The 24,451-nt window shown below is 37.6% G+C and overlaps 1 protein-coding gene across 7 annotated transcripts in view; it reads left to right on the top strand.

Annotated features, from left to right (window-relative positions):
• The window catches only part of EYA1 (EYA transcriptional coactivator and phosphatase 1), a 159,206-nt gene extending 135,005 nt beyond the window's left edge, over window positions 1–24,201 (top strand). For 4 of the 7 annotated variants that reach the window (XM_064389054.1, XM_064389050.1, XM_064389032.1 and 1 more), the window contains 6 exons: window positions 10,356–10,414; window positions 10,608–10,768; window positions 10,962–11,076; window positions 11,381–11,502; window positions 13,718–13,818; window positions 21,095–24,200. In XM_064389054.1, coding sequence (XP_064245124.1) covers window positions 10,356–10,414; window positions 10,608–10,768; window positions 10,962–11,076; window positions 11,381–11,502; window positions 13,718–13,818; window positions 21,095–21,175 — 639 coding nt within the window. In that variant the 3' untranslated portion in view covers window positions 21,176–24,200. Of the gene's footprint in view, window positions 1–10,355; window positions 10,415–10,607; window positions 10,769–10,961; window positions 11,077–11,380; window positions 11,503–13,717; window positions 13,819–21,094 lie in introns of all 7 variants that reach the window. The other 3 variants (XM_064389060.1, XM_064389041.1, XM_064389045.1) reach the window with 1 other exon arrangement.
• The last annotated feature ends 250 nt before the right edge of the window (window positions 24,202–24,451 follow it).

The following is a 24,451-nucleotide window of genomic DNA, read 5'->3' as shown; positions in this document are numbered from 1 at the left end:
CAAGTTACCTGTGATTGTGACTATTGTTTAATGGCTCATTTTTCTTGACCATAAAACAAGTGTGACTTCTAGGCTTTCAGTTGCAGGGGTGTGAAAAAATGCTTCAGAAATCAGTACAATTACCTCAAAGTTATAGCAAAGTCCAAGGCAGAAGAGAAAATATTGGTAGATATGAACTAAAATAATTCAGGAGAATGGAAAAAACTTACTGTATCAAAATTTAATATAATTTTATCATTATTTACTTTATTTATAATTTTTATAAATTCTGTTATTTCCTGTATCACTTGACAAATTTTCACATCTTTATGGTTTTTGAAATGATAGTATTAGAAGAAAATTGTGATGGAGAATGCATTAAAATATTGATGAACCTAGTATTAGCAGTTATCTCATTTACATTTGGTTCGTGATAAGCTTTCAGAATGCTGAAAAGATTAACCCACTGATTAAGGCTGCAGCACCACCAGTAGAGCTGGTATTTTCTTCCATTCAAAATGAGGACTAAAGTTACATAGAATTTAATGATTCTCTTACAATCATACAGCAACTGTAGGTTTTAGTTGTTCCACCATTCATAAGTTAAGTTGGTGGAATACGAAAAGGGATTGCTATTATTTGTATTGTTTGGTTGGGGTTTTTTTTAAATAAATAGGTAGCAGAAGTACTTCTTTTCAGAAGTAAACATGACAGCTTTGCTTTGAGTGTTTCCTGCTCTTTTTCTTCCTCGTGGACAATTACCCCAGTTCTATTTAGAGCATTTCATTTGTAAATTTATCTTGGTGTTGCAAAGGCTCAAGTTTTTTTATTATGGCATGAATTTGGTTTGTTGTCCTGGGATCACCAATGATGTGCCAGCAAGGAAGAAAATCAACCTAGATGTGTCAATGTCAGTAAAAAAGGAAAAAAATTCCAGTATAAAGCAACTGTGTTGTTGATAGGAGGAGGTCAACCACTGTTTACATAAAGGGGTAGGTTTACCAACCTAAAAGTAAAAATTGCCCATTATGATGCTAAAGAAAATAAATTTCATAGAAAGTTATATTTCACATTCTCTCAGAATAGAAAAAGAACATGTGCATTCTTTAAAATCCTAAGAAATGTTTCTTCAATAGAAATATTTTAAAACAATCTGTGAAAGAAAAACTTTTTTGCTTGAGAAGAGTTTTCAACAGAGTATAATAGTTAAAGATGAGCTGAGAGAGGACTCAGCTCTTGGTGACTGTTGAATGTAATCATTCATTATTGTTTTTGCCAGATGACCTTCATTTAGCAATAAACAATGGACAGAAGCTCATATTCAGACCTCTAGGTCTAGTTCTACTGCTGTGAGAAATATCTGTTTTCCTTGAGGCATGCATGTGATTTTGGCAGAGTTGGTCTGCTTTGGCTGTGATTGGAGGATGGATCCTAGAAAGTCTTAGCAAAACTTTGGCTCTTCATTTCCTAATTGGTTAGCTAGATGTTGAATGAGAAACTTCTGAGGTGACTTCTTTAAAAAAAAAAAACAAACACCATACATAGAAAGGACTGTAGAACATACTGAAAATAGATCTCTGGACCATCAGACTCAAAACAATAAGCAATTACAGGAAAGATTGTTGAATAAACCTTATTCCTGGTGAGATACAAGGAATGGTGTCAGGGAGAGGAAAGCTTCAAACAGAGCAGACTGAAATATTTTCGTTCCACCCCCAAATACCATAAGGATGGCAGCTGAACAAATCTTTGGTTACCTAGAGTGGAGTCATCAGGTCCCTACAGAGGAATATCTATTCAAAAATTGCTTTTCTCATTTGGTTGAAATAAGAGTTCACCTCCTCCCAATGTTTGTGATGTCTGTAATGGGAACCTCCTGACCAGATAGTGGCTTTGTGAGAAGCATGTGATTCAACTTCTGATAGTTCATCAACAGAGAGTTCTGCGAAAACCAAATGTAATTATTCCAAAACCTTTTAACAACATTATTTTTAGAGATACTTTATTTTTAAAGTACTATAAGTTCTATGAAGAGTTGGCAAAGACAAGTTCACTTTCTAAGGAAATCATCAACAATTGTGAAGTCCTTTCCAGCAGGTATCAGAGCAGTTCCCTTTGCACATTCAGACTGAGGCACAAAGCCCATCTATTTGCATTTAATTTTCCACAGTAGCAATTCAAGAACAGCTCAGTTCAGTGCAGGAAGGAGGGGTAGAGAGAAGAAAGGAAATAAAAATCACAGCACAGAGTTTTCCCTAATATGTGTGTGAGGGAATGAGTGGAAATTGTTTCTCATCTGTGATTACTACTACCATGGGTGACTTGCAGAAAGTTCATGAAGTTCCACTTCACGAATGTGGGACTAAATTACATCACACATGTAGCTGTAGGTAAATTAACAAAAATGCAAAACAAAGTCTTCATTCAGGCAGAACTGTGGCTTTGGTGGTGTGTGCAAAACACAGCTAAAAGCCTCAACCCATCTGAAATGCAAGATGCCTTGCTATTGTGGAATGTGCTGCAGCAGTTCCTGAGTGTTAGAGCTACAAAGAATAACAAATACCTCCTTTGCTCACTTGAGAAGACCATTCCTATAGACTTATGCAACTTATTAACCACTTAATTTCTTTCACATGGCAAATGACAAGTACCTTCATGCTAGGTGCCACTAAAAATAGAGTCTATATGATTTCCTTTCTCAAGAGGATCACCTGGGTTGTTCTTTGCAGATGTACAGCTGAGCTGAAATACCCAGGAGCCTACCATGCTCATAGCATCATTTTATCACTTTATTCACCTTTCTGTTGCTTCTCCCTGAGTTGCCAGCTGGGGTTGAACCACCACAGGCTGTAAGGTGGCACAAAAACTCTTGTCTCTCTAGCTGACATTCTCAGAGCTTTGACAAAGGATTGTTGCCCTCTTCTCTGGCTGGGCAAGGCAGTGATGGGTCAGCTCAGTCCCCACTTCTGCCACTGAGCAGCAGCACAAGGGCCAACATCTGCCCCACAGCACTGGGAGTGGGAAAGAAAAGGAAAGAGAAAATTCGAAGTGTTGTGGAAAGGTCTTCAGGCTTTCCATAGAAGAAAATGCTCTTGCTGTCCATACTGGCAAGGTTAGCAGAGAGAATTTTAAACCCTGTCTGATTAGCAGACAATTACAAAGATGAGAGACTTTCTCAAAGTGTTGCAGTATTCATTTTGAACATGCATTTAGAAGATTATCAACAGCATCAAGGCCCTGCAAGTTTGAATTAATTGGTTGTGTGGAATTGAAAGACACAGCTTAGGTCATCTAGTGAAATTTTGACATGAACCCCTCATTTCCAGAGAAATGAGGCATTTTAAGGCTTTTGTGAAAAAATCATTCTTTTCATAAGTTTAATTTTTAGGTCCTTTAAAATGTAAATATATTTTATTAATCTTTAGTGTATAGTTTCAACAAAATCTGTATGTTCCTAAAAGTATACTTTCAAGTTAATAAGTTTGGGCATAATTAATTACATTCTGATGAGATTCATGGTTTTTTTCATCTTAAAATATATTCATATTTTATTTTCACTGTCTCCCATTAATCATAGAATTTTTTTCTCTTTGCAAAGGTATATATTAGCAGATAATAGGAATCATATAATAAAGAAAGTACTTTCATGTGAAGTGCTGGCCTTTTAAAATACATTTAATTTGACACTTTGAACTTAACACCATTCTCTCCAGGAATAAAATACACCCTTCAAGCAGATTCACTTGAGTTTTATTTAGCTGTTTCTATCTATTGGTAAAATTCTTTCTTTGACCCTCCTCCCCCTCTTCTCTTCACTTTTCCTGCAAAATATACAGAAAGAGAATAACGTAATAAAATAGAATAACAAATTACTTTGTCAGAGTTGGAGCAAAACCTGATTGTTAGAGAGGCAGTGTTATCCACTGCAGTTGCCATATGGGTACTTCTTTAGGTTATGTTTTGTTTTAAATTGGATTCTTCTAGTTACAAGTTGTAGTTCAAATGAAAGTGTAAACCTTGGTTTTAGCATACCTACTTCAATAAACACAAGTTGCAGAATAAGGTATTTATTTTGGAATATGCACTGTTTACTTTAGGAGTATCATATTTGATCCAAATGCATTTGTTAATGTGAGCAAGCAAAATAGCTTTTTAATCACTTTTATCAGAAAAGAATGGCATCCATTGTGTGCTATAAAAGGTTACATGTTTTGTGCAGGGGAGTGCTTTAAGGTCATTGGCTGTGAAAAAGTTTGTAAATAATTTCAGTTCTTAGTCCTCAGTATTTATAACAGCTTATATAGATAATTTATAAAAGTTTATATAGATAATAAATCAATTTTTTGTTCTGATGTTCTATTTAACAATAAAAGATAGGATTTGGGGGGTTTTGGTAGGGTTTTCATGGTTTTTTTTTTTACATTATAAGCTTCTCTTTATAGTCTTAAGTTTAAAATGGGAGCATTTTGAAAGCCTTCACAGCCCAATTTAATTCCTTGACTGTTCATCCACAAATTGTCAGACAGAATGAAGTGGATTTCAAGAACTCTCTTTGTTCTCAATATCCTGTGCCTGACCCACAGGTAATCTGCACCTTTTTTCTTCAGCACTGAATAATTGTGGTGGGAAAGAGGAGAAAATGTTAGGGTCACAAAGTGCAGGCTAGACAGAGATGACAGGTCCTGCCAGTGGAGTGCCAGCGCTGAGGAGCTGCGAACCGCGGTCGCTGCGCTTTCACATGGATTGTGCTGTGCCTTAGCAGGCGCTCCGCGATGACGGCTCAGGAAGCTCAGCACTTCAGCCTTTGTTGCCTCGGCTTGAAAGGAGGTGCAGAGGGTTTTTTTGTATTTAACAAGCACAGAAGTACAGTGGAGAAGCACTAGGTACAGTTCATTATATATATATATACACACACAGAAGATGTAGATGTACTGTTGTTCAATTTTCCAACCTGCACATACCAGGGATTTTATCCTTCTAGTTAAGTGAAAACCAGAGGGTTCACTCCTAAAGCTTAATGAACGCTGTCAAATATTGTTGGTGCATGTGGTCACAGCTATGAGTAAAAAGATGGGGGTGTGGGGTGTTCACAACCTAGCTTTGAAATATGTAATTGTTGCCTGGAAAAAAAAAATCTGACCATTTGTAACTCTGTGATTCTGAAAGAAGCACCTTGTGATGGCTAATAGGAGTGATGCTTATTTGTGGAATAGATAATAGTCTTAAAGGTTATATACAATTGAAAGTGTGTATATATATCTTATTCCTGGAAAAGACATAAACAGAGGTACTGCTGTCATAAAAAGATGCATTAAAATCACAGCAGTGTACACTTGGGGATTTTTTTTAATTTTTTTTTTTTTTACAGATACTTCACATTTATAAAGAATTGCATCTTTAACTTGTTTTGCTAGATCTGTTCTCACATGTACATGACCAAATTTCTCTACTGTTCAGTAGGGAAAATGAAGCAGTGGATATAATTGCGTAATGACAGATATGAGAGGAACAGAGAATCCCAGCAATCATTTCCTGTGAGTTGGCCAGCTTCCAGGATGTCTCAATGGGCCCGCTGATGTAAAGGCAAAATGAAAATAGCTCATTCTGAAGGGTAGTTGTTGGTTGGGATTTTTTTCCCTCTCTCATTTGACTTTGCAGACTAAGGTATTGGAACAATTAGTTGGCAGTGTGGTGTTAGTTTTCTCACGGTGAATTAAGCAGATTAACCAAATGTGGAAATGTATTTTAGCTACAATCAGCAGATTTGAAACTTAGTATCCTCTGAGGTTATGCTAATATTATTCACATTATTCCTCTTATAATGTGCAGACTTTTCCAGAGTTACCTTATGTCAGTGTTTATTCAAAGACAGCAGAATTACTAGATTTATTTTTGTTAGTTTTGTAACACAGAAATGTAGAGGATCAGCATGCTAGCTGTTGCGTCACTCCACTTGGCATGTAGTATTGGCACGGATAAGAGAACTATTATAACAGCCTTAATCTCTTTTTTTTTATTATTATTGTTATTAACTTTCCTACAGTAAGTTGAGTAGTGAAGCGTATTTTACATAATTATGGCAGAAGTACACAACTTGACGGGTGGTAGTGAAGGAGCAAAGTAATATAAATATTTGCAGAACATTTCTGCCATAAGTTAATGCTTTGCATATGAATCTTTATAAAGATCCTAAGTTAGTTTAAAGGAATGATTCCAGAGGACTACATAGGTCCAGGCACTTTAAGAGCTGTGAATGATGACTGTGGAGCATCTCTGAGAGTTTTTGGCTTGTCATACAAAAACAGAAAAGAGAAGGAGGAAAACTCAGCAGCAAGAAGTTAACAAATGCTTTGGGAATGGAGAAGGGAGAAGACATAAACTTTCCACGTACAAATCTTAGGCTAAACTCACCTAGTCATTAATTTTTGATTGCTGTTTGTCTTTGGCTTGCTGCATTTCACCAAAGACACTCACTTAGCAAATGGTTGCAGCAGCTTTAAGTTCCTCCTGCAAGCACATATCTGCTGCTGCTTTGAGCCCCAAAGCAGAGCTGATAGAAGGGAATGGAGAAACGAATCTCAGCTATTCCATGCAACATCTGTTGGTTTAATTGAGCTGCTGCAGGAGATTCAATCTAAGCTACCAGCTGTGGCACAGAAAGGTCTGAGGGACATAAACACATGGATCCATGCAAGCCAGCTGTGTGAAAGAGCAAAAAAGGACAGTAACATGGGCAGTAACTTTTTAAGCTACTATTGGTAGATTTGGCAGGTTATGCATGCTGACAATCCTATTTCCCTCAAAATATTATTTCTAAACAATACCAAGTGCATTTTGCTTTCCAGGGATTGATCTGAAAGTGCAGAGCTGCATCTCAGCCTGTCTGGATGAAATACAAATCTTCAGTACAAACATGTTATCGCTTGTAGTTCCTCCTGAAGATTTCAAACTGGATACATTGAAGCTGCAAGGTCAACACGTTTAGGAGCAAAACACAGCTAGCTGCATAGGCTTTATATGTAAGCCACGGGATATTTTGCTCCTTATTTGCCAATTCAGCCTATTTTAACAGAATCCCACAATTTTAATTTTCTGCTTTGGACTTGACTGCTAAACTGATCCTGTCATAATAAAATACATCTGCATAAATAACAGTGTTTCTACAGGGACTCTCAGTATTTGTTTCAGATCTCACTTTGCCAGAGAATTAGAGGGAGAATTTTAGTACTGTATTTCCTATGAAAATTTTAGAAAAATGTCAAATACATTTGTGAAAGTTTGAAATGGTGAGTGAGCCTGTGAACATTTTTTTTTCCCTGAATGACCATTTAGCTATAAGTCAGCTCCCCTCGCAGAAGCTTTTCTGAGCAGTACTTGAGGATTTTAGAGTTTATGTGTATATATACACCTTTGTGAAAATGTTCTGGTTTGAAGGGCATGCTTTATTTTTTGGGCAGCGTTTTACCATATCCCTGATCATGGTGCATATTGAGCTAACTGCTATGTTAAGTTGTTGACTGTGTGTGTGCTTGCTTATATCTAATCAGAGGACTGAGCAGTGTCTCAGGTAGCTCACAAATAGGATGTTCCACACAAACCAAGCAGGTGAAAACAAATACAGGGGGTTCTGAATAGACCACATCAATTAATGATGGGCGGGTAATTGGCTTCTTTGAAGAATTACTCCTAATTAACTTCCCTGCTAAAAGAGCAATTGCTAAATGAATGTTTTTCCTTACCATGTTCAGGGGTGGAAAAATGCAGCCATCACTCATTTGCCCAAAGTCCAAGTCAGCTAGACAGTGTGAAAAAATACCTGGCACTCAAAGCTCACATTTAGCCTCAAAGCCGTGCCCTGCCACTCAAAGGGAACAAAACAGTCGTGCACTGTTTGTGACCTCCCTTTAGCTGCAAAATAGTGTCAATCACATTGGGCTTTAATCCTTTCCAAATTATAACATGTATCTCTTGTGCTTTGTTCCCTTCCTGCCTTTTTTTCTTCTTTTGTTCCTGACAAAAGAGGACACTATCTCTCTCTTATTATAGTCAGTATTTTGTCTGAAATTTGCAGTGCTTGTGACATTTTCTTCCTTTTTCTTGCTTTTTCTTGCTTTCTTGTCACTGTTTCTGTACCATTGCCCTACCAGTTTTTAGTCTTGGATTTATTTCCTGGACTTTTCTCTCCAAAATAATTCTTTTGATGCCACAATTTCTATTTCTAACGTATCACTGCAGTTCTCACTTTCTACCTACCAAGCAGATGGTTAGGCAGAAGGGGAGAATGTCATGATCCAAGGCTTCTGATGGTCCCAAGATCTTGCACTGTGAATTAAAGCTCCAAGTCCCCAGGTTCTCTCTGACTGTGGTATCTAAGATGTAGTGATCTCATTCTTCCTGCCTCTATCTTTTCCCTGAGAGAGTTGAAATTGGAAATTTTTTGAGTTATTCCTTCTTCCATCTGCTCCTTTGAGAAGATGAGCTTCTACTCCTTCCTTTAGTTTTGTGGTTACAAAAAAAAAAAAAAAAAGTTTCTTTTTCACAGATTTCTATTTTGAGTCCTCTTCTCCAGCAGCTTGTTGCAGTTGTCATTGATAGTTTCTAAGCTGGAGAAGGAGAAATCACTGAACAGTAGAAGAGTAACTAAAGTGGGAAACTATCATGAATTCAGGAGGGTGTTGCTTCTTTAGCTTACACTCAGCTCATATTTGAATTATTAATGTGGTACGCATTTGGATGGACATTTGCTCTAGGTTTTAAACAGAAAAACAGTTTAAAAATTATGTGAATTTGATAACTTGCTGAAGAAGCTTCTGGGTCTTTTTTCAGCCAAGCTGATTTTCAAAGCCTGGCAGCATATGCTCACACTTGCAGTTTCAGCTGTGTCTGTACATTTAATGCATTTTGTCTGCCTAAGGAGGAAATTCACTGTGTGCTGGTTAAATGTGAGCAAATGTAGTATTGTCTCTGCTGTGCTGGTTATCACTCCTATCTCTCTCTTTAGCACAAGCTACCTATGCATAAGATACAGAAGAATAAGCATTGTACTAGGAATATGTTGTACAAGTGCAAAAGAGCACACCTTGTTCTTCAAAACATTTCAAGTTTCTGAGGCATTTTTCGTAAACCAATGTTTTTAAAAATCTAGAATCCACAGCCACCATGTGAGGCCACATAGGCTTCTTCAGCTTTTTTCTTATCTGAGGTTGTTGACCTCAGGAGAGGAGGAGAAGGTTACAGGGTCAAAGTCTTTTCCTCCTTGGAGCTTGCTGCTTGCTGGGAGAGGGTTGGCTGGAAAATAGATGTTTTAGAAAAAGGGTTGAGGGTCATGATTTTAATTCTGTTAGGGAACAGCTGGTTTGAGTTTCTTTCCACTTCTATCTTCCCTCCCTTCCTCACAAATCCATGGAGAGAGAAAAATTTGTTCAGAGTAAAGCAACACAAAAATAAAGGATTGCAGTATTTTCATCTTTAAAATAGATTATATTTATTATAGGGCTTCACATTAGGAGAGAGAAGAGGAAATTATTAAAATAATTGAAATCTATTATTGTTACAAGCATTGAATTGATATTGATCTAGAGTGTCAGAGGTTTATTTGTTTTCCTGCCAACGGTTAAAATGTTAATAGTAATGTTTTAATGGATTTTTTTTTTGTGGATAAACAATATACATTGCAATTTTTAATTTAGTGATGGACAAAGCTAATTTTTAATACATTGTGTTAGTTTGCAGTCAAGCTGCTGAAGAAAGACGGTTTGATTTGGGTATTTCTGTTCAGATTTTCTTCATCTTTGCTTGCTGCTTTCATGCACTAAGACCAAAGAGAGAGAAGGAAACTCACAACTCTCAAATGAATGGCAAACTAGGAACAGATTTTTCATCTGCACTCCTCTGAAACACTGGCCTCAGGCTGTGTTGGTGTGTGGCTCAACAGCAATCAGAGGTCATAATTTCATTGGCGGTTAGCATCAGGTTTAATTTTTCTAATATGTTACATTTACCAAAATGTCTGGTTTCAGTTACACTTATGCACTGACTGAATCAGCTTTGAGCAGCATGATGTTTTAAGGTACCTGAAAGGCTACAAGAACATTTATGGAACACATATGCTAATTGTTTTTAACCACTTTCCTTTCTAAACACAAAAATGTGTTTTTGGAAAGCCATTTAACAGTAGTAGCTAATGACGGTGTGTATTTATTCTAAGAAATGAGCACAAGGAATAGGTAAAATAGTTGTTTTAACAAGACTGCCATCTACTGATTTCCACAATTAAAAATATCCCTGATGACTAGATTGGTCATAGATTTTTTTAATAGCTTTGTTTTCAAGATTTGCAAAATCAAGAAAATTATAAAATCTCTCTGTCACCTTAGGAATGCGACCAGGTTCACATTGACGACGTGTCTTCGGATGACAATGGTCAAGATTTAAGGTACAAGAGAACTCATTAAGATAAAAAGCTGCTTTGCAAATTCCTTCCTGGGCAAGGGATGGGTTGCTGGAATGCTCACATTAACCTGCTCTCTTTTAACTGTCTTCTTTGCAACCCAGCCACGTGGGTAGCGGGTGGTTCCATGTAGCCTGTTGCCTTTCATTAATCTCTGGGGTTTTTTATCTCTGCCTAGCACATATAACTTCGGAACAGACGGCTTTCCTGCGGCTGCCACCAGTGCCAATCTGTGCCTGGCGACCGGCGTGCGCGGAGGGGTGGACTGGATGCGGAAACTGGCCTTCCGCTACAGACGAGTAAAAGAAATATACAACACCTACAAAAATAACGTTGGAGGCAAGTGACTCTGGAGTGTCTAACAAACACGGATTAGAGGTCGGAAATGGGAAGAGCTGGTTTCTACTCCTCTCTAGGAGTGTTTAGTGTGCTGTGTTTGCAGTGTGCAGAAAATTGTCTGAGCTGGTGAAAGCAAAGGAAAATGACAGCACTGCTTAGTACCAGTGCAGACATGCCCTTGTCTACTCCACAGGTTTGCTTGGTCCAGCAAAAAGAGAGGCTTGGTTACAACTGAGAGCAGAAATTGAAGCTTTGACAGATTCTTGGTTAACACTTGCACTGAAAGCACTCACCCTCATACATTCGAGGTGAGTATTAAGAGTAGGAAGGAAGCTCTAGCGTGTCTGATGATGGTCTGGAAGAGGCTGTCTGGTGTGGTAGACAAAATGCTGAAGCTGGAGGACCTTATCCTCATTTCTTACTCTGATCTCACTGCTGCACCTTGTTCCTTGATACGGTAGTAAAAAAAAATATTATTTTTAAGTGATAATAATAATGTTGAGGGGTTCTTATGGGAGGGTTAAGATTTTCCTTCTGTTTTGTTTTTTTTTTTCCATTTATTATTTTTTCCTGTTTTGTTAAAAAAGGACATTTGCATTTTCTCTTCCATAGGACAAACTGTGTGAACATTCTCGTAACAACTACTCAGCTAATTCCAGCTCTGGCAAAAGTCTTGTTGTATGGACTAGGTGTTGTATTTCCCATAGAGAATATTTACAGTGCAACTAAAATAGGTGAGCTATTTTCATTATGTTGTGATACATTTAAAGCTGTAATTCTAAAAATTAAAGGTATTGTAGTCTGACTATATTTAATTCTAACTTGCTTTCACTGTAGCAAATACAAAGATTAGTAACACCTTTCATGATCCTCATGAAACATTGCTAAAGCATCCTAAAAGTGCTTTTCGAATGTGTGATGATCCAGCACAGAAAGCTTTTTATAGCTGTATTAACAGTGGTACAGCCTCTGTTAGGAATAAATGTTTAAAAAAATTGCTTTTTTTTCATAATTTCTCAAAACTGTGGGGCTGTGTAGCAGTTGAGAAAGGTTTTTAATAGGCAGTAAGTAAAGAACACTGAAGTCTCCCTGGAGCAGCAGTAGGAGAAATTCTGTAAAGGTAAGCCCTGGCTTATTTGTTTTCATGGGCTCTGGAGAAAATTTTGGTAAACAATTTACCAGAAGCAAGAATGTTTTGCTGCAGAATGTAATTATTTAAGTTTTTTCATACTGACTGTAATAAGCTTCAGCCAGACAAATGTTTATTTCTGTTTTCTGGTTCAATATAAAAGATGTTATTTTGAGTATATGGAAGTACCCCAGACCAGATGGCAATGGTGTTTGTAGTTTTTAATGTGATTATGACATATCTGTTCTGTCTCAGATTCCCCCATAATTGTGGGCTACAAGAACACATTTTTCATGTGTTCTGAAGTATCTATAATACAGCAAGCTCAAATGGTGGGATATTTTTTTATTTTATTTTTTTTTGAAACAAGACGAAACAAAAATTGGTTCACAGTTTTGCAGAGAAATTTGAAAACATTCCCATAAATATTTAAATTTTTTCCTCAATAAAAAAGTTATAGTGCCCTCTATCAAAACTTTACAGTAAATTATAGCTTTGAAATATAATGCTATAAAGACACATTTTAATTAAAACATATTTAAATAAATTTTCACTTGTGACTTTACATACATGGGATAGAAGGGTGGTTTTGGAAGAATATGCTCTGTCACTGACTGTCACAGGAAACCATGAGATTTTTGTAACATGACATGGTTTGTAATATTCAAACACCGCTCCAACTTAGTGTTGGAGGTTTCTTATGCCTGATGCTACTGTTAAATGGTACCATTAAGTAGTTTGGATTCTGTAATGGCTAGAAAACTTCATTTAATTTCCAGCCTACTTTTTCTTACACTTTTTTTTTTTTTAGCTGAAATAACTATTTTATAAACCACAGTTTGTCCTATCCATTGCTGTAGACACTCAGGTTAGCATGACCTATGGCCAGACTAAAGTGACCTTTCATAATGGGGACATTTGAGAAAACTCAACTTTAGGCTTTTGTTTTCTTTTTTCTTCTCAGTACCATACCTGAAACTTCCCAGTATGGGTACAAATTGAAAGAGAGGAAATTTAGGTTAGATCTTAGGAAGAAATTCTTTATTGTAAGGGTGGTGAGACACTGAAAGAGGTTGTCCAGAGAGGTTGTGGATGCCACAACCCTGAGGGTGTTCAAGACCAGGTTGGGTAAGGCCTTGGATAATCTGGATAACCTTGGATAGCCTTGGATAACCTTAAATAACCTATTATAGTGCGAGTGTCCCTGCACATGCCAGGGTGAGTTGGCACTAGATTATTTTAAGGTCCCTTCCAACCCCTAACATTTCTGTATTTCTGTGGTACTTGTGCGTAGGGCTGGAGCACTGAGATCATTTCCCTAGGTGTGTGCAGGGAAGGAATGACCTATATGAATGGATCCCAGTGCAGGATCAAGGACATGGCCCGTGTATTAGATTACAGACATTAAAATCTTAATCTTTTGGGTGACCTTCTAAGTCAGGGTGCTACTGTTTTAAGAGCTGTGATTAATCATGTCACAGGTTTTGGATAAAAAGCTAGAATTTCAACTCAGCTTCAATCAATTTACTCAAATCAAGGTACTGGTAATAAACAAATGGTAGATAATTCTCCTGGTGGTGAAATTCCCCACGAAACCTGTGTCATATTAGGGAATGAAACAAGAAAGGTCATATTGTGGACCTCTAGTATGCTGTCTATGCAGCAATCAGCCTTGATAGACCATCCTGAGGGACAGACTCTTCTCATCTTTGTAGCTCTACTTAAGAATTCCAAGGGCTGGGGAGATCCAGCTAAAAAGTTATTTATTTTATGACATCCCGTCACCACCTATCTTGAATAGTCTGATCTTTTTCTTTCAGGAAAGGAAAGTTGTTTTGAGAGAATAATCCAAAGATTTGGAAGAAAAGTAGTGTATGTTGTTATAGGAGACGGTGTCGAAGAAGAACAAGGCGCAAAAAAGGTAATGACCTTCTTTTGGGGAGGGTTGGTTTCAAGAGTCTGGAAAATTGTCTTTTCTTCAGCATGGGACAGCATGCACGGACATTTAGGTTGGATATCTTTGTCTTATAAAATCTGTGTTGACTATATCTAGTTGAAAGCCAGGTAAGACTACAGATAATGATTTGCCCTGCTGTTCTCCAAAAGACACATTAAACTATGTATGTTTGATGCATTTCAAAAAGGGGCCAGAAAATGGGCCCTGGCTTTTGTGCCAAGAACTAACAGTTCTGTTTTCCTTGGCAACCCAAAATACCACATAGGATGTTATGAATGTAAGCAAAATATGGTGATTCTTAGTGATCAAAGGCAGTGTGCTGTTTGACTGTATGAAATACATATATGTCACACCTTAAAAAGACATGTACGTATACAGGAATTTCCGTTTTCTTGTGTGTCCATAATTTGGATTCTTTGTTCAGACAACAACCTGTGGGTTGGCATGCATTCATAATGTCAGACAACTGAGCAGAGGATATTATTTGACTGTCTATTATTTTTTGCTTTCCACTGAGAAGAAGGGAAAAAAATCACTTTTTTTTCCCAATGTGAATTAAGCTGTACAAAAAGCAACACTTCCCATTCATAAATAATGGGCTTTATTTGTAGTCCTGTTAGAAAAACTACCCAAGGTAGTCTGCAAATACACACTCTTTGTTTAGAGGAATGAGGCATAACCTTGGCTATTTGAATAATAGGAGAAAGAACAGGAAAATGGGCATTTTTATTCTTGCTTCCTTTCACAGATAAATTGCTTTTACACAGCTGCTTTTTCACCACAAAACTCTCTGTGATACTTCTATCTCTTTCCACTGTGACTTTCTAAATTGGAGAAGTGAAACTAATTAGTCCACATGGCATTTTAACAACCATTGACTGGTTTTGCTTCATGAAATCTGGGTTTTGTGCCCCTGAAGCCTTGCGGGTAGGTTCCCGGCTTGTCCCAGCACTTTGCAGAGTCTCAGTTTCATATATCCCTTTGGCGGGCTGACGGGAACAGTTTGCTCCTTTCTCCTTCAAAAATGCCTTTCATCTTTGCAGAGAAATGTTTTCCCGCTGCAAATGATTACATTTTAAAAGCTGTATTTAAGATCAGGGGGAAAAAAAAATTCCTCCTCTTTGTTCCTTTTCTGTTGCTCGGTGAAATAGTGTTGTATATGATAATGGCAGGAGTAGTCCTTTTGGTAACATTATCTATTCCACTGCTTTTTTCAACAGGAAACATGATTCAGAATAGCATAAGAGAAAGCCTTTCCAGTCGCTAAGAGGAGTAGCAGTATAGAAAGTTCTTTTGTGCAATTACTTGTGTGTATTCTTTCCTGGTGGAAGGAATTTTCAGGTTGAAAGCATGTTAGGTGCTCTGGATTAAATTATCTGCTACAGCAATGCCAGAGAAGTCAATAAGTAGACCAGCAGCCCTGCCTTTCTGCATAAACTATCAATCTGATTTAGGAAAATGCTTCTGTGATTCTTGTCCTGCTTCTTACTCCACCAAATAAGAAATCACCATTTCCCTCTGTGAACGCAGGATTTTCCTTTTTAGTTTTTTCCTTCACATCCTGCAAGAGTCTTCTCTGGAGAGCACACAAAAAACCCAGGAGTTTTGCTTCCCCAAAACTACCCAAAGCATCTCAATACAGAGTGGCATAACTGTCCTGTGACGTACCCATTGCTATGCTTACCCCTGAATTTTGGTAGCTGATTCCTTCTCGCCTTGCTTGCCATCAGCATGGCAGTTTTTGTGGTATTCTCCAGAGAAGGGACAGGTCTTCTGTACCCCTTTGCACAGCACTTTTTTGTAGGGCTTTTGCCTCTGGTGAAGCCATTAGCATACGTGTATTTCTTTACACTGTTTAGAGCATAAACAGTACAACCTTCTTTAGATAGCCCTTCATTGTTTACACGTAAACTGTAATGAGTCTTTTCAAGTCAGCATATAAATTCAAGCCTATTTAATTAGAGTGGTTTTTTTATTCCATGTTCATTCAGTGGATTAAAAAAAGGTTGAACTTCCAGCTTAGGAGGTGAGAAAGTTAAGGTTTATTATTAAAATAATTTACTAATAATTTATAAATTGCTTTATCATAAAACAAGATTTTCATGTATGTCCTTCATTCACAGACAACATTGAGTCAATACAGCAGTAGGAAAGCAAAAGAAACATTTAAAATATATTTATTAATGTCATTAGTATAAAAATTCAATGATAGTAACTTTTTAATGCCACTTAAAAGATCATTGCTTTGTTGAGAAACATTTTTGGGATAAACAGTTTGTTCATAAAATGCCTCTTTTGGGTGACATAAGTAAATGTAATACACTGAGGAAACTGCACAGTGTTACATTTCTGGTAGCATTAGTCAAACTATGATATTGACACCTTAGTTTAGCTGCCACTTCCAGCAAAATATTTGTGGAGACAATTAAAACTCTCAGGATGTTTGAACTGTGGATTGAGGAATGATCGTACCCTTCTGGGTCAGTGCAGCAGCCAGTGAGCTTGGCTGTAACACCAGGGTTCACACAAAGGTTCACACAAAGGTTCAGCTTCCCCAGGAAAAGAGGGAGAGGAGGGCAGAGAGAAGCCAGTGTCCTTTTGTCCAAAGGGTGCTCTGGAGCTGCTGGCACCAGTGCCAGTGTGGGTCAGAGCCACCGCCTCTGAGTGCCACTGTGGTGACACAGCTGTTCTCAGTGCCAGGGTCTGGGGGTTTCTGCTAGAGACTCCGTTGTCTCAGCATTTTGGTTTGCTTTGTTTTGTGTTTTGGTTTTGGAGGTTATTTTCTTTTGCTTTGTTGTGTTTTGTTATGTTTTGTTTTGTGCTCATCTTTTGCCTTTGCCTTTGGAGACACATTCAGGAAATACTAATAAGACAGAAAAAACCCAGCTCCTGAGTTTTTCTGCTTAGGAGCATTCTCCAAAGGATTTCTAATTTGTGAGATGAGACAAAGGCTTCTCTGCACTGAGGAGCTGGATTTTACATCAGGTGATTCGGGAGAGCCTAGGCAAATGGGCTTCTCCTTTGTCTCCAAAATGGTCATGCTGCCTTGGAGGAAAAATCATAAATCTTTGTGGAGCAATAAATAGAATATAAATGGGTATCCAATATGCCACTGCTTTTAAGCTCAGAGTCATACTGTGCTGGTCAGGTTTGGGGTAGGAAGTAAAGACAGCCGCTTAGCAAATCTGGCAGGAATACAATAAAAATACCCTGAAAGATGACAAAAACTGATGAGTTTTCTATTCAAATCCATCACAAATCTCAGGAGTAAGTTTTTTGCATAAATATGTATTCATTTAAGGGAAGAAGGATAGAGGATAATCTGCACTTTTTGGTGCTGCTATCAAAAAATGGATTTGTTTTGCATGTATATTAATAGCAACATTGTGGAGTAAAATAGCTGAAGTTTTCTACATGTAATAGGTACATGCTGAAAATAAAAGTATTTCTATTTCAGAAATAAAATAGCTTAATATCTTAGATTATTTAATAATACTCTAATTATTAAGCTTACTAAATTTGTAGTTTCATTTTTTGTGCTTTTTACATCAAAACCAAAATTTTGCCACCATATTTAATTTCATAAATCAAATAATTTAAAAGTCCATAATGTTATTGTTCAGTATCATCTACCAAAAAAGTCATGATTTTTAAAAGACAAAAGCTTCATATTTACTTAGAATATGTTGAAATAGTAGACTTAGGATTCCATTAGGTACTAATGCATCCAGTTTCACCACCTATTTATTAGAGGTTAGCATTTGTTATCCATTCTCCCGCAGCAGCAAATGTGAGATTAGCATTTCTTTCTTGGCTCAGAATAGAAGTGTTCTGTATGACACGGATGTGCTGAGTGTTGGCAGGGATGGCTTTTTAAAGGCAATATTTAGTACATATACACATCTATACATATATACAAGGGTCTCTTGCTCTCTCAAATGATCTCAAGTCATTTGGCAAGAGAAAATGTACTTCTGTCTCATGAGTGTGGTGCCACTTTTGACATGGCTGAATAGTTGTGAATCAACAGTGCATGTTAATACAGGAATAATGGATAAGGTTTTGTATGATAATTTTTTTACTTTAAAGGTTCTAGTTTCATACAATCTTTATCTTAGATGCGGTGAAAATTAGCATACATGCCTCATGAAAAGTCATGCATATGTATGAACACATATGTGTGAGGCTCTATATATAGACACAAACATACAGATATGTATAGAGCTGTATCAGGTTTGTTTCCCCTCCTCACAGCTCTGAAGGCTGGACTGTAGGATCAGACTGATAGAAATCTGAATTGGCCACGTTCAGCCATACCAAGGGCATCAGAGCAAATTCCAGCCCCCTGCAGCCACCATGTTCCTGGCATGCTTTATTTCTTGAGAGTGTACAGCTGGCCTTTAGACCTACATGAAGGAGAACTGAAAATAATTATAATGCTGAGATTTATACAACCTCCTTTTTTTCATGAGACCTTCTGTTGTCATTCCACATTTCGCTGCTGTAACTGCATGGAGTTACAGGTATACTCCTTTCACAGACAGACATTAAAGCAGAGAACACTCAACTGAATTTCAGATAGAAATATATAGTGAAAATTATGACTGCTTACAGTTTTGGTTTAAATCTGATCATCAACAACTGACCCATAAACAGAGTAATCCAAAACTCGATATTGCACATGGGCATCTAGCAAGAGGTGCTGTAATTTGACTTAGCAGAAGCTAAACCTTCTGTTAAATCAATCAGAGGCTTTAACTGCTCTATCTGCCTGGTGTGTGTATGATCTGTGATGCTGAGGTTGTTACTAGGGAAGCAGTATGAAGCTGGAGCTGCATGGAGTGGGAGCTGGAAGCCAAGAATTTATTCCTATAGTTCTCTCTATTCATTGGTTTGCTGCCTGACCTTGGAGGGCATCCATATCATTGACTCTTGGCTTCTGCAGAGACACTTTGCATAGGCAGGTATCCACCAAAGTCTCTGCTAGCCACATCATAGGTATTCTGTTCCATCTCCCTGACCCAGTGGCTAAAGCAGACCTGCTGCCAAGCTGACTAAGAGGAGGAGCAGAGAGCTATGGCTGGCTGTCAGGGAGACCAGCTGTGTCCCACCTGACAGGGCTTTGAGAGAGAAGAGGGAAGTTGCCACGAAAAGGAGGCAGCACTGCTGAGCATCACCGACCTGTGCAGTCATCTGCCAAACACAGCATGGACCTGCTGCAAGCACAAGCCTCTGACTTTTTGTGTTTCATGTAGTACCCCTATCAGATATTTCTAATTCTGCCAGAAAGATCTTGCAGCATAAGTTAGAGATAGGTGCACAGAAGCTTTTGCAAGATCCAGAGAATGGCTTGACTAGCAATTTTTATTTTGTATTGGTCTTGCTGGTTCATTTCCTGAATATGATGCAAGCAGTTCATCTTTAGGAAATCTGTGAGTTGGAAAGCAGCAGCATCTGGCCTGACAGAGCACAGAGGGTAGTCTGCCTGTATAATGCCACAGGGAAGAAAGACCCTGGGATGTGGAGTTGTAACTGAGTGAGCTAACTGCATCTGTCTTCTGTAGCTGGTGGAGCATAGAGACAGTACAGTGGAAGTCCAGATTGAAGATGTAGGGGAAAAAAATGTTGTTGTGTTTAACATTTCCTTCTTAAGGAAAAGATCCATCTATAAAATCAAAACTTTTTGGAAATATCACAAGCATTTTTCTCCAAAAAAATACCTCTGTTGTCTCTGAATTGTTTGGTTTGTTCTCTCCATTGTCAGCCATCGCTTATGAATTTATAGTCAAGCTGAGATTCAGTCAGCTGTTTCTCAAAGCTTTCTAATACTCTAGAGCAAAGCAAAGCAGAACAGAAACCTTTACAACATGTTTTCTTGGAGGTCATTTTGTTTTCTTCCTGAAGAAATTCCTTTACTCTAGAAGCTGGGCATACTCAGAATGTGGGCATGTGTCCATATTGCATCTTCATTCAGACCAGGAGTGTCATATCAAAGAGGATGTGATAGGCTGAGTGTTAAAGTGTTTGTTTTCTGAGAGAGGTATAAAAATTACAGTAAATGTGCAGCTGGAAACTGTGAGTTTAACATTGCTTTCAAAATTTTTATCTAATTAAAATTTGAGAAGAGTAGAATGACAAAAGGAGAGCAGAATAAAAGTGACAGAGGAGATGGAGTTTTGCCTCTGATTTCAGTGGAATTAGGAATTTACTCAGGAGCTGCTGAAGTAGGGTGATGAAAGCATCTTTGGGAAATCATAGATAAAATGGTTGGGAAACTTAGAAGCTAAGTTGGTTGTGGTTTGCCTCCTGAAGATGCCAGGACACAAACTGACCCAATGAAAAGGTAAACACAATCATGTTAGCCTCCATAATACTGTTGAATTTAAACTATTTTCCCACTGGATTTATAGAATAATTTCCTGACAGAAGCTGATGGTTATATTTTTTCCTTTTTTTAATTTATGCAAAAGTTCTTGTTGGCATTAGAACCCTTAGTTTCAAGTATAAAGGTAGTTCTTAAGTAGATTTTTGGCCTTGATGAATGAGGTAATCTGTGCTTTTTTCCTGGGATTTGTTTTTGGTTTATTCAGGTTCTTTGTAAAAGTATTTGTGCCCCAGACAGATTTTATTACAACTAATAGGAAAAAAATATGTATTTATTTTAATGTCCCATATGGAAAAGATGCCCTAAGATCAGTGTTAGCAATAACCAGTGTTATACAAGCCACTGGGATAAAAATCTTTTCAAAGTGAAATGACACATCACACATAGCAGGAGTTATTCTGAATCACCATTCCTCTGTTCTTAGCTCATCTGCCAAGAGTAGTTTTTTACAAGAAGCAAACACATTTTGATAGTAAACAAAACTTTCACTTTCTTTATTTTCTTTCTGTTCCTTTCCTCAAACTACCCACATGCTTCATGTGTATGTTATTTGGTTTCTTTTTTTCCAGAAGTAATATTTTCTTCTGCTGTGTTCTGAAATCTGTTTTTTATATAAAGAGATTAGAAGCCCCTCCCTTCCTTATGATCTCCTGATTGTAAATAGATTTGCTGTTATTGAGAATTTATGCTTACGGGGTGGGTCAGAGAAACCAGACATAAACATGAAGTACTCAAGGTTTTAAGATCTCTTTTTCTCTCCCCTGAGTGTTCTCTTATCCCTGTGAAAGACAAAGGGTGCGTCTAAATACCAGACTGCTTGGGGTTATTTTTACATGTTGTCTGTGCTGTTCACAGCATGCTATGCCGTTTTGGAGGATCTCGAGCCACTCTGACCTTATGGCCCTTCACCATGCCTTGGAACTGGAGTACTTGTAGCAGCTTAGCAGCACTTTCAAACCTCAGAGCCTCCTTCTGCCCGTGGATGAGATGCCTGTGTCTTGTGTCAGCATTGGACTACAGAACTCTGTGATTTCAACATGTTGACGTACAGCTGCAATTGGTCTTAACCCTTGGCCTTTCAGTGAAGGGAGGAGCATGTTCTTTTCTTCAGAACAGCTGTTGGCTCTGGTACTGCGAGTCCAACGAAAATAAGCCATGCGAGTGTTTGAACAACTCATCTTTACCGTATTCGCCACCAAAAAGAAATAGAGAAGGAAAAAATAAAATGGGGAAAAAAAAAGAAGAAAAGAAAAGGAAAGGAAAAAGAGGTTCATACCTGTGAAGAAAAGAAAAAGGACCTGCAAATGCTTTGTAGTTTTTAGCCTCTTCAATGTGACACACACCATTACTTCAACACAGCAAACTTGATTGCACAATGAAGACTGAGATTTTACAAAATACCAGTGGAGTAATTTTCTTATAAAGAAGGTTTACGTTTTGGTTTCTCATACCCAGAGTACTCTGTACATCTTTACTTATTTATGAACAGACTGTATTTTGACATCATATAACTGAGGATATGTATAATAGGATTAAAGGCTATTATAAGCCTTTGCCTTATGGTACAGCTACTACTTTTGATTTTAGCACATTACAGAGTAGTTTAAAATATGTCTAATTTAAACGAATAGGTACATCACTGAGACAATCATGTACAGGAAGAATTTTTTGTGTAAATTTGTAATAATGAATGATTCTTTTACATATTGTTAAGGTAAATGCTATTGAAAGATAGTAATGCCTTGTTGGTGAAGAATGAGGCCACGTGTGCACAGACTTGTGCAGTGCCTTATCAATGTGTTGGATATAAATATGTAGATAATGGATTTTTTTTAGATAAATTTGTCAAGACCAAAAGCATGGATGTCAAGTGTCAATAGGAATTGGGTTTTGTTCTCAGCTGTTTCTCTGCCATTTTCTTCTCTCACCCACTCTGATTATGAAAAGATTGATTTTGTGTGTCCCCCCGGTTGAAGCAAATACAGATAAAACCCAAGTGAAGAGGAGGCCTTTATTGTCTTTTTGTTTCCTCTTTTAAAGTTAACATATTAACTCTTTCTTAGAGTATTAAAAAATTAATTAGGAGGTCATTCCATAAAGAAATAGAGAAAGAACACAAATATATTTTAAGATGTAACTTAAACTGGAACCTTGGTACTGAATAGCTTTTGTCTCATCCAAAAATGAAGGAAACTATCATCACAAATATTTTTAGAAATTAGAAATGAGAATATTTTGGAGAAATTAAACAAGAATGCTCATATACATTTAAGTTTTTTAATCCTCTTCCACCAGGAGTCAGATTTTCCTAAGATATAACATCCATTGCCGGCAATGGAAATGCTGAAATGGTTATCACCAAGGAGTTAAAATTTGCTTTTGTCTGTACTAACTTAAAGGACAAACCTAGACTGTGTCTGTCTGTGACTTGTGACTTTTCTGATCTTGAAGGCTTTGAGCTACTTGGTTAAATAAACTGTTAGTCTGACTTTTTTTGGCTTGAATTGTACCAATTCCCTTGGCCCAGTTAAATATCTTATTAAAAATAAGCCTCACCTTTGTTGTTAATTTTCTGATTTTTTTCTTTCATTTTTTTAAAGAAACCACCAGCCTCGAAACAGCTACCTGCAAAGTTACAGAGCACCAATGTAGCTACAAATCAACACCCTTCTCTATTGGAGGAATCACATTGCTGCTAGAATAAAATATTTGTGGATTGCCTTAGTACCAACAGAGAGGTTTTTATCTTACTAAGACTTGCACGTGTGCTTTACTTTACCCAGTATGAGTGCTGCAACTCATGCAGCACTCACATACATGCATAAAGCACATTGTGGATAGTTTTTAGAATTGAGACTCATTTTCTTTCCTCAAGCAAAGTAGACAGTGATGGGGGGGATTGGTTGTCTTTTTTTTTCTTTGGCTCTTTTCAATTTTTAGTCACTCGCGGACTGAAAAAAAAATAACAAAGTTTATCTGGGCCTTATTGTACAAAACGTGTGTTGTGTCCACAATTGTGTACAGAATTTTTCTTCATTAATTTTGTTTTAAATTAATAAAATTGATTTGTGAACGTATTAAACAATTGTCTTGTATGCAAGTCTGTGGTATTTCTGCCCTCTGGGCTGGGAATGAGGTGCAATCTCTCATCTCTTTGCTCTCTCAAGACACAAGTTGTTCACCTTCTGGTGCCCAGCTGAGATGTTAAATAGGTTAAAGAATACTTGCAACTAGTTTACAGAAGGCTCAGTTAGATGAGCAGCAGTTGTTTCACTTGTCAGCAGCAGCTTGAGATGGTCAGTGCAGAATAAGGCCTTGGTGTCCTGGAAATGTCTCTGAGTTACTCTCAGCAAATGCCTGAACTTCATGGTGCCTCTGTCATCCAAAGCAATCCATATGCTGAATGGATGAGTCTGCCATTCAGACATCTCAGGGCTACAAGTCCCATCCTCTGAGGTTTAACAGGCCTGAACATCTGGAAATTCAGGACTGGCATTTAACTTTACCAAGCGTGGAGCAGGGCTGCCCTTTAAATTGGGAAGAGTGCCAGTGACCACCATTTTATAGCAATTTTATGGTTTTGTTGTACATACATGGTCTGGTGAAGATCCCTCTTTGCTTCTCTGCCCATCAGTGAGAGCCTTGGCTGCCAGCAGGTTATTCCTTACTCTCACTGCTGGTCTAGTGAGACCTAACAAATGGAAGCAAATCCAAAGACCTACATACATCTCCGTACTTGGCACCACCATGGAAGTTGCATGCTCAGAGTTGAATTAAGTGTTTTAAGCACAGCACCAATGATGCTGGAAATTAGTGTGATGAAGTAAGCACTTAAATGCCCCCTGAAGTCAGTGTCTTTCTTTCTGAGCAACTAAATACTCGGATTTTTTTTTTTTTTTTTTTTTTAAGGAGCGTTGTATGAAAACACTTTTTAAATCAAAATCTTGTAAGAAAGCAAGGAGTCCTATAGAGTGAAGGAGATAATGTAGGCAGCTCATAAACTTGGGATCCACTTTTTAAAACATGTCGGTACTGCTTGAGGTTTCCATTCCTTAGATTCTCACTGATAAAAATGTTCAGCTGTAATGGTTTTTATTCTAAGAATCCCACACATGTAACTTTTAGGTAGTGCCAAGAAAGTGAAATTAAAAATAGTAATTATTATTATTTATGTCTCTCATGACTGGAATGCATGCTCAGTGAGTAATACCT

The sequence above is a fragment of the Passer domesticus genome, chromosome 1 (genome assembly GCF_036417665.1).
Source record: "Passer domesticus isolate bPasDom1 chromosome 1, bPasDom1.hap1, whole genome shotgun sequence".
Taxonomy (NCBI): Eukaryota; Metazoa; Chordata; class Aves; order Passeriformes; family Passeridae; genus Passer; species Passer domesticus.
Note: the sequence above shows the minus strand (reverse complement) of the source record. Positions and strands in the feature narration are given on the sequence as shown.